This window comes from Hydra vulgaris, chromosome 12 (genome assembly GCF_038396675.1).
Source record: "Hydra vulgaris chromosome 12, alternate assembly HydraT2T_AEP".
Lineage (NCBI taxonomy): Eukaryota > Metazoa > Cnidaria > Hydrozoa > Anthoathecata > Hydridae > Hydra > Hydra vulgaris.
In genome coordinates this window covers 59,118,585-59,130,000 of record NC_088931.1, presented here as the reverse complement: position 1 = coordinate 59,130,000, position 11,416 = coordinate 59,118,585, and the positions used below count along the sequence as shown (strand labels likewise).

At 27.3% G+C, this 11,416-nt stretch overlaps 1 protein-coding gene across 1 annotated transcript in view; it reads left to right on the top strand.

Moving 5' to 3' along the window:
• Positions 1-1,612, top strand: part of LOC100213545 (guanine nucleotide-exchange factor SEC12) — a 14,281-nt gene extending 12,669 nt beyond the window's left edge. Inside the window, exons 5-9 of the mRNA XM_065813888.1 lie at positions 23-147; positions 311-481; positions 578-650; positions 810-966; positions 1,509-1,612. Of these exons, the coding sequence (XP_065669960.1) occupies positions 23-147; positions 311-481; positions 578-650; positions 810-966; positions 1,509-1,600 (618 nt within the window). The 3' untranslated portion in view covers positions 1,601-1,612. The remainder of the gene's footprint in view (positions 1-22; positions 148-310; positions 482-577; positions 651-809; positions 967-1,508) is intronic.
• Positions 1,613-11,416: the final 9,804 nt, after the last annotated feature.

Below are 11,416 nucleotides of genomic sequence, written 5' to 3'. Positions count from 1 at the left end.
AGAATTCAACATTTGCATGTAGTTTGTAAGTGTTTCTAAAGATCATAGTGCAAACTTATGGAAATTAGAAGATGGAAAAAAGGAATTAGAGCTTCCGTTTTCATTAGCAAAAAAAGATGAAGACTTTTATAGGTTTAGGAATTGCAGGTATAAAATAATTTTTTTCGTTTTTTAATTTATATTAGTATGGTTGTAAGAATCATAGTCATAAAACCTTCAAAAACATAACTCTGATGTTGGACACTTTAATCTATTGTCTTTGTGTTTTCTAAATTAGTTTTTTTTTAATGAATAAAATGGTTGTGTTTAGGTTTTCAGAAAATTTAGATAATAAAAACGTCTACTTGTTTACCACTCACATACCAAGAAAAAACTCAAAGTTAAAGTCGGCGAATTGCATTGTAAAATGGAACACGCGTAAATGGGTTCCAGAGCAAGTAATACAAGTAAAGGATCATTCATTATCAGCATTAGCTGTCAGGTATTTATATTTTTTATTAAAAAAAAATCAGGTATTTATTCCTTTTTTTTTTTTAATTAAAAAAAAAGTTTAATATTTTGTTGTCTTATGATCTAGTTCAAATGGTCGTTACGTTGCAGTCGGGACAGCAGATGGTTCTGTGCTTGTCTATATTTCATGGAATATGACTGTACTATTTTGATGTCTTTTTTTTAGCATTTTTAAACCTTCAAATTTTGTTTTGTTTTGTTATAGATATTGTTTTATCATATTATGTTTTTTATGTTTTGTTTTTTGAGTTAAATTTTTTTATTCTTTGTAATTTAGTTGAATAAATTTTAAATCTTAGCATTTGAAAACAATTCTTAGAGTTCACGACAGTTTTGTGACAGGACTATCTTTCATAGCTGACAATAAAATACTTTGTGAAGATATGAAACAAGATGCTGCTTTGCTTAGCTGTTCCATTGATAATAAATGTCAAGTATCTTTGATACCTAAAAGAAGTAAGTAAATTGATTAAATTAGATCAGTAATTGAAAGTTTAATTATAAAGTTTAAATTTTTAATTACCTGATCAATATTTTAAAAACATTCGCCTAACAGATGGCTTCAGACAAGTTCTACTTTTACAAAATTTAGGCAAACATTACAAAATGTTTTCATATTTACCATTAGTTATTCTCTAGAAAAGAAATAATTTATAGTGTAAATTTTTTAAATACTTTAAAATTATTTAACTATAGAAACATAGTTAAAACAAATTTAAAATCAAAAATGTTATTATTAATGTAAATAATGATGCATTTTCATAAATTATAAATACAAAATTATTTATTTTGGTAAGGTAAATTTTAAAAAGTTTTTTTAAAAGTTCTTTCGTAATTGTTTCAAATAAATTTTGGATTAAAAAAATCATTACTTAACAGTAGGTAGGTGTTCATGAAAGGTGCTTCTTATTTAATTTTTGCTAGAGTTATTATACATTGGCTATTTTAGATTGCTCATTGGCAACTTTAGATACTAAATATTTATTATTTTACTTTAGCTGAATTTCCGATTTATATTATCCTGGTTGCTATGGTATTGCTACTTTACGCTACGTTTAATTGTATAGCTTATTTTGATATCGAATTTTGATAAATATTTGAATATTTTTATTTCCTTTATTTCTTTAATGTTTTTAATATTTGGGGGTAACCATTAAAAGCGTTCTTTTAAAGGAACAGCAATTTTTAATCAATAGCACCTCCTTTTTTTTTAAATTATGTCATTTTGTAGGCGTCTTAAACATTTGGACCTATTTTCTTGAACTCTCTGCTCTTTGCTGAAATTTCTCCTAATGTTAGGCAATGTTCTTGTTATTGAGCATTATTAATTTAATATTCTTATTATCAATCCTTATGTTGCGTTTATGTTGTTAGTTTCTAGGGTGTTTAATGCATGTTTCAAAGTGCTTTATTGCTTTAGTGATATTTTTTCAGCATTACATTTAGTTTGACCGTGACCTACTCTACTATGAACTTATTGCAAAAAATGACACTTAAGTTCTAATTTGTTTGTTTTTTTAGTATTTATGAAAATCTCTAAACTTTATAAGGACAATTCGTAAATATTGTGAAATGTTACAAATAAAGATATCTAAAAAAAACATTTTTGTCCTCGTTATGAAAAAAATGAAGAGAGATGTATCAAGAGTTTACCTCTAGAAGACATTTCATAATTATGATACTAGTAGTTAAAAATATTTGCTGATAGGTTATAAAGCAGTTATGGTTTAAATATTTGAGATACCTGTGAGGGGGGAGGGGTCTACCATATTTAATTGCATAAAACTAAAGTTCCAACCCCAGCTCTTTGCCGAGATTGGGTTGGAACTTGAGTTTTAAGCAATTTAATATGGTGGTTAACTAAAAACTGCTTTCTTTTTCGCAAAAGACAACTGTTGATCAGTTGACTTTATTATAATGGACATAAAAGAATTTTATTTCTTCATTATTAGATTTACAAACATTTTGGCAAAACTCTAAATTGATGGACTTAAGGCCTGCTTAGTCAACTATTATTGACATTGTAGGCTTTTTTATAGTCAAGTTTTTCTTTTAAAAGAGATTTTGGGGTTTTTAAAAACTGAAACTTTGCATAAAACGTTACTGCTGACACATTTCCCATTCAGAATATTTGCTTTTTACGCTTCTTGGCGTTGAAAAGGTTTTATACTAGTGTTGTCGACTCTTGAATAATTCGACTGTCGACTAAAATTGGCTAATACATTTTTGATATCAACCAGTGAATTTAGTCGAAAAATGGAAATAAATTTTTTCTCAAAATAAGTGGTAATAAAAATAATTAAGTAACTTATATTCGTTTTCTACTTTAAAAAATAATGAAGCAAAAAAAAAATAGATTAGAGGCGCTCCGTCAACGAGATAATTTATTCCCAGACCTCAATGATTTAGAGACCACCTTAAATATTTGCTATATATCAAAAAGTCTATACAGTCGTATTACTGACATCTAGATTTTGGAGCTTCGCAATTTAATTTTGCCCTGAGCCAGCCCTATAGGAAAGTATTTATGAAAATCACAAGCCTAGCGTAAACATAAATAAAAAATTAATAAAATACATGACCGAAAGTTTAATTAAATATAAATTTTTTTAACATGTTATGAATTTATAAAACCAAAAGAGAGTACACAAAAAACAGTGCGCAAAAGTTATAATAGCACATGCTATTTTTATTAAATGAACAAACAAAAGTTAAAAATTAAATTGCATAAAAAAGTATAAGGGTTTTAAGTTTCTTACTCGACTAAATCGACTTGTAGTCGATTAGTATTAATTCATAGTCGATTAAATTGACTGTTTGATTTTTCAAAGTCGACTACTTTCGACTAGTCGACTTTTAGTCGATTTAGTCGAAGTCGATAACACTATTTTATACTAAAAATAAATGATTGTGTATATTTTTATAATAAGATATTTGGAATCTAGCGGAATGGTTTAAGGCAAACAAATTGTCCACAAATTTAATAAAGCAAATAAATAAAAATAAAACTAAGTATATATTTTTTCATAGACTTCACGATAAAGAAAATATTCCATTAAAACTTCCTAATCTTTATATTGACAACTCTAAAATAATTAGAGAGTCATCATTAAAGTTTTTAGGAGTGATAATTGACGAAAGCTTGACGTGGAGAGAACACATAAAAACTATAGAAGATAAAGTTTCGAACAATATTGGCATGCTATACAAAACCAAGCAATTATTAAACCAAAACTGTTTATAAATCTTATATTTCTCCCTCATACATTGTTATATAAACTATGCAAATATTGCATGGTGCAGTTCTAATGTAAGTAAAATAAAAAAATTGCTTAGTAGACAAAAACACGCTGTCAGAATTATTTCAAGTGCAGGTCGATTCACACATTCTAAAGAATTATTTAAAAATCATCACATACTCAATGTTTTTCAGTTAAACTTTTATCAAATTCTTATATTTATGTACAAACTCCGTAATAAAATAACTCCTATAATATTTAATACACTTTTCAATAAAATTAATCACGTGTACCCTACAAGATTTTCAAATTACAATTATGGGCAACCTAAAATGCTATTAAACTATTTGATTACTAAGTTTTCTATTGCGATTAGAGGTCCTAAATTATGGAACACTTTATTAAATAACGAGCTGAAAAATTGTTCTTCTCTTTTTCTATTCAAACAAAAACTTATTAACGTTGTTAATGAATCGATTCTTTTTTTTTTCTTTTTTTTTCAATTTTAGTTTTAACTATATTATTAACTTGGCTTTAATTTAAGTTTTCCTTAAGTTATCCTTTTAACATCTTTAGTTTTTAGGCGTGATTTTTTTTTATTTTCTTTTTACGATTTTCTTTTGATTATAGATTAGTTACTAATCTTAACATACTTGTAAATATTTGAATATAATTTTTAAATGGTAAAAAGTAGTTGTATGTTTACCTTTTAATAGTTGTACACGTATGCTAGTGAAAGCACGCCGGGGCGTAGTGATAAGTCAAATATTGTTTTCTTTTAGCCCCGATCATGTAGATTTTATTTATATAACACAGCATTTGATTCTTTTTTTTAACGACGAAATAAATAAATTAACAAAGGAATATAATTTTATGCAAAAGTTTTATCTATCGAAATTTTATAATAAGTTGATTTTTTTTGTATTTTTTTTTTAATATTTCTTCTCCTTTGACAAAGATTTCAGTCGATCAAAATATACTTTTAGTTTTTTACTTATAGTTGAAAAATAGCAGTTTTTGCAAATAACTTTGCTGTCAGGTGGTAGCAATGTTTAGTTTTGGAAACCATTTTAATCAAAAAAACAATAAACGTTTTCTAAATTTTCTTCTGTTTATATTCTGTTCATAGTAGACATTTTTATAAAAAACACTTTCTTACAAATCGCGACGTTAGAATTATCTTGTTATATTTCCATTTTATGAAAAAAATTGAGTTATTGATAGTGTTATTTACATCAGAATAAAATTTTTCTACTGTATTAAAATCTTAGCTAAAAGTAAAAAAATTGAGGAGAAAATGATGACAATATTTTTGTTTACATTTGACGTAATATATATAAATTACATATTTTTTTGCAAATACAAACAAGGCTTCTAAAAGAAGATCAAATGATCTTATCGTCAGAAGCCTTTTACAGAACAGAGTACGTAAAGTATTATAAAAACGCCTTTTTACAATAAGAGAACGTAAAAAATTAACATAAAAATATTAAAATAGCACTGAGACAAATAGAAAAAAATTGGCAACAAAATATATAAAATGTATAAAACAAAGATTGAACATACATTTCAAAATTATTATATATCATAAGACAAATTAAAAATATTCTAAGATATTTTCAATAGAGAGAATGAGATCTTTTAATTTAATTTTAAAAACAGAATAAGTTAGGGGTAAGCCGAAGTTAGGCAAAATAATTTTGTTCCAGAGATGAGCTGCACGATAAGTGATACAGAATTGATTGAACTTTGTTCGACAGAGTGGTTTATTTAAATAGTTATTATTCCTCATGTTAAACTTGCTTAGAGGTTTCAAAATAAAAAGGTCTTTAAAAATTAAAGGAGATAAATCATACTTCCACATATAAACAAAAGATAAATTTTTATATACGTTTAGTTTATAAACATTGAGGATTTTCATTTGATTGAAAAATATTGAGGAATTTGAGAACCGATCCGCAAAATTAATTACACGGATCGCATGTTTCTGACGGCGATGGAGACATTGTAACTTACTTTGATCAGTACTACCCCAGGCAATAATTCCATAACTTATATAACTATGAATAAAAGAATAATAAAGTTTAGTTAAATTATTTTTATCTAAATGAGTACGCGCCTTATATAGAATTCCAATACTTTTTGAAACTTTCGAGCAGACATAGTTAATATGATGTTTCCATGTGATGTTCTCGTCAATGAAAACCCCCAGATATTTAGTTACAGAATCTCTTTTTATTTCATTATGGTCAATAAAAATTTTTGGTAAATTTTGGGGTAGAGAACGTTTTTTGGAGAGCGGGTGGAAAAAAATCCATTTTGTTTTGTTTACATTTAATGTTAATTTGTTACTTTTAAACCATTTAGATATGTTTTGAAGTTCTTTGTTCATAACGGAGAATAGTAGGTAGATGTCACTGTTAGATAGAAATAAGTTTATGTCATCAGCAAACATAATACTTAGAAGATTTGATGCTTTATGCAAGTCGTTGATATATATTAAGAACAAAAGAGGGCCTAAGATGGAACCTTGCGGAACACCACAGGAAACATTTAAAAACTGTGTATGATTAAGATCATTACAAGAAACAAATTGTTTTCTGTTGGATAAATAACTTTGAAACCATTTACTAACTCTTTCATTTATTCCGTAATAATTAAGTTTATAAAGTAAAATATCATGATCCACAGTATCAAATGCTTTTGAAAGATCGATAAAAATTCCTAATGTAAATTGAGATTTTTCAAAAGAATTGGAAATCTCACGTACCAACTGAATAATTGCATGCTCGGTTGAGTTATTCTTCTTAAAGCCAAACTGATTGTTGTATAATAAATTATTTAAACTAAAATAATTAAATACTCTATTGAACATGATTCTTTCTAGTATTTTTGAAAATATAGATAAGATAGAAATAGGCCGGTAATTACTAATGTCAGATTTGTCACCACCTTTAAATAGTGGAATAACTTTAGCAATTTTCAATTGATCAGGAAAGACTCCTTGTTCGATTGATGATTTAAAGACTTTAAAAAGAATATATTTTAATTGTTCATAGCAATCTATAATTATGTTACCATTGATTTCGTCCGGTCCAACTGCTTTATTTTTTTTTAGTGTTTTGAAGGCTTTTTCGAACTCATCAAATAGTAACTCTTTAGATAACTCATCCGAGTGAATGCAATTATCCATCGGTACTAGAAAATCTTTAAATGATGTTTCAGTGTTAGGAATTAATTTAGATAATTTAGGGCCAATTTCAACAAAGAATTTGTTAAATTCGTGAGCTATTGTTTGAGAATTAATTATATTATTGTTATCTACTTTGATCATGTGTGGCAGGGAACCTGAGCACGGTTTTGATTTACCGATAATTTCTTTTATTATTTCCCAGGAGCGTTTACAAGTATTTTTGGCTTTATTGAGAATTTTAGAATAGTAATGTTTTTTTAAGTTTTTTCGAACTTTTTCAAAAAGATTTTTGTAGTCTTTGTATATTTTCTCATTGGCGAATGATTTGTTTTTTAGATATTTTATGTATAATTTCTGCTTAACTTTTGATGATTTTATTAAACCTTTGGTAATCCAGGGAGAATTAATGTTTTTTTGATTTAATGTTTTTTCATGTAAAGGAAAATTGGCATCATAAACTGAGTAAAATGTATTAAAAAAATCATCGTAAATTTTGTTTGCGTTATCACTAAAGTCGATGTTCTTCCAATGAAGTAATGATAATTGTGTTTTAAATTGCTCAACATTTTTTTGGTTAAAGTTGCGTAATTTAACTTTTATGTTAGTTTTGGTCATAATTTTAGAGTTGTTTATGATAAAAAAGATAGGGAAGTGGTCAGATATGTCTGTTTTTAAAATACCTTTATTTAAGTCACTGTTAAAAATATCAGTTGTTAGAATGTTATCAATTAGAGTAGCCGATTTAGGAGTTACTCTGGTAGGGCGATTTATTAAAGGAATGGCTCCCATTTCAAAAATAGAATCATAAAAATTTTTAACTTTAATGTCCGTAAAGTAATGGAAGCAATTCATATTGAAATCCCCTAGAATAAAATTCTTTTTTTTTTCAAGAATGCCTATTTTGAAAAGGTTTTCTTCAAAATACATGCTCATGTTTTCGGCCACACCATTTGGGGGCCTATAGCAACAGCTCAGTAAAATGTTTTGTGATTGATTGTTTAGAATTTCAATAGTTAAAATTTCTTTGTCGCCGTCAGAAACACTCAAATCATTCCTAATATAATGCGCAATATTTTTCTTTACATAAATAAGAACTCCTCCACCGCGTTTATTGATAAGTCTCTCTTGAGAAATTAAATCAAAGTAAGGAAGATTAAAATTTGAAGTAGTTTTTAAATCTTTTTCAGTTATCCAGCTTTCGGTTAAACAAATAATATTAAAAAAATTGTTGGTTTCTTGTAACAAATTGAGAAGATTTTCAAAATTGCGGTTTAGGCTTCTAATATTTATATGAAGAATTCTTAGTTGATCAAACTTATTGCTTTTTGTATAATTATAAAAAAATTCTTCTAATTTGTTAGGATAGTAATAAGAACAATCCGTAATAATGTCATTGAAATAATTAATATCTGGATCAAATTTTTCATCAGATGCTGAAAAATTACAACTAAACGATTTAAAATCATTTGTTACAGACATTTTGATTGCGTTATAAATTAGAAGAACTTTCTTAACACTGTATGTAAAAAAAATTGTAAAAAAAATTATTTTCTATGATCTCTACAAAAAATAGAATCGAACTTGAGAATTGCGTATTTACCTTCTTTTCTCAATTTAATCACTTCATCCCAGAGTTTTTTACGCTTTTCCATTGTTTCCTTTGCAAAGTCTTCGTTAATAAACACACCTGTTCCGCGTAGTTTTTTTGAGTTTAGCGGAATTAACTTTTTATCGTTGAAATTTAAAAGTTTTAAAACAATTGATCGCTCTTTTCCTGACTTTATTGACCCTGATCTGTGCGCTCTTTCGATTATAATTTCTTTATTAATTTGGAGTTTTTCAGAAAATATTTTTTTAACAATTTTTGTACTATCTTCCCAAGATTCATCAGGTAGTTCTTTAATACCATCTATTCGCAAATTGTTTCTTCGGGATCGGTTTTCGAGATCTACTAACTTTTTTTTTATATCTTTCAAAAAATTTGATTCGTTATTCGAATCAAGAAGTGTTTTTTCATTGTATAATTTTTTAACTTCGTCTATGCGTTTGTTAGTTTCAGATATCCTCTTCATTGAAATCTCCTCTTGGAAATCAATACTCTCTTTTAATTCACTGATATCTTTTAACATACCTTTTATTTTTATTTTGTCTTTGTTCAAATCGCTTTCAATTTTTTCTAGTCTTTCTGTTATTATTTTCATATTTGCACAAGTGATTTTTGCAAAGTTACTTTCTTGTTCTTTAAGTAGTTTTTCTGTTTCCTTTAAAATAGACTTTCTCTGTTCCTCTAACATGCTTTTCATTAGTTTTTCGATGTTTTTTATAGAAACTTCCATAATAATTGGTCTGATGTAATAGTGTAAACAGATTTTTAAAAATAATTAAATACTAAAAACTTAAAACTTTTTTTTTTTTTTTTATTAATTCTTACACAGCAAAAAAAAACACGTCTGTTCACGAACAAAGCATGCGGCAAAAAAAAAAAAAAAAAAAAAATATAAATTGCTAAAATGTCTGCACATGTCGTCTCCTTAAATTTTTATTTCAATTGATATATCTCAAAACTCAAGAATGCGGAGAATACTAAAGTCGCAAAATGTGGTATAAATTGATCAAGCTTTTATAAGGTGGGGACCACCTTATAATTCTCACTCATAAAAGCTGATTTTTATGAAAAAAAAAATTTTTAAGCTTATTTTATTTCTTCATCACTTGTGAATAGTCTCTGAAAATTTGGATTGAGAACAAACTCTATAAAAAAAGATATTAGCTGTCATATTTAGGTACTTAAAAAATATATCCTTAGAAACGCTCATAGCAACCACATTTTGAGTTATTTTTAGGTTATTAACTAGTCAAAATATATTTTTTATTGGTAATAATTGATGTAAATATATAACCTCGTTTTGGTTATACGCAGCCTAAAGTCATAAGTTATAAAAACAGCCTGTAAAAGTTGTTCCCAAGTGCTGTCAATTTTAGGACTTTTTGGATATTTGTTTATTTTGCAAACCCCTTTGTATTGGTACAAAACCAATTGTTTTTAAAATTATGGCTGAAGAAAATAAGAAGATTTATAATAGGAAAAGAAGAAGAACGAATAATCATCTTCACAACAAATCTGTCATATACAGTGATGACCAATAAAACAAAGAAAAAGATGTTGAAATTAATATATCAAATACCGGTAATGGTGTTGATGATTTTTTTCTGATACAGAAAGTGAGTCTTCAGAATCAGATGTAGAGAAAAATAATAACAATGATAAATTTGATTATTTTATTTTAATAAACTTCAATATTTTTAAAACTGTTATTTAAAATTTGGGAAATGCTTTAGATGCAACAAAAGCATACAAATGATTGACAATTTGACATCTCGAAAGGGGTTTGCCCATCCTTTAGAAATACACTGTCAATATTGTTTTAACAGAGAGATATTTTTTACCTCAAAACCCTGTGAATATATTAGTAAAGAGGTAAGTTCAAAAATGAAGGAACCGTTTAAAATAAACATTAGAAGCATTATTGCCTCGCGAGAGATTGGTGTGGGGTTTGAAACCATGGAAAGATTTTTTTCTTGCTTGAACGTGTTTAAAAAACAAACAATTGTTATCATCGTCACAATCAAGATTCTATAAAGGAAGCATATCATACAACAGCTGGTGAAAGCATGTTAAAAGCTGCTGAAATCTATCATTCTGATTCTGATTGCCAAAATCAAAAGTGTGTTACCGTTGGTGGAACCTGGCAAACCCGAGGGTATTCCTCCTTTAATAAAGTAGTAACAGCAATCATTGATAAAAATGTATTGATGTTGAAGTACTTTCAAAATTTTGCCATAGCTGTGTCTATAGGAAAAATAAAAAGTCAACTCCAGAATTTGCAGAATGGTTTGCAAATCATCAATGCACTAATAACCATGTTGGTTCTTCGAGTGCTATGGAATCTGCTGGAGCAGTCAAAATATTCCATCGTTCAATTGAAAAAAATAATTTGATTTACAATGAATACCTTGGAGATGGTGACACTTTCTCCTTCAAAGATGTAATTGAAAGTAACCGTTACAAAGAATAGAACAAAAGATCACAAAATTGGAATGTATTGGCCATGTACGGGTACTAGACTTTGTAAGGTTGTTAAGACTTACAAGGAAACGAACACATCACTCCATGGAAAAGGAAAGTTAACTAAATCTGTGATTAATTCTATGCAGAACTTCTATGGCCTAGCCATAAGAAACAATCTTGAAAATTTATATGCTATGAAAAAAGCTGTTTGAGCCGCTTTGTTTCATTGTACAGATTATAACGACAAGGAATGTCGACACTGTATGTGCCCAAGAGACACTGAGACTTGGTGCAAATATCATTTAGATAAAGTTCATAGTGTAAATACTTATGTAGATAGTAAATTTTTCTGTTGCAGTCTTCAACATTTTAAAACCAATTTTTACTGATTTATCTTCGGATGAT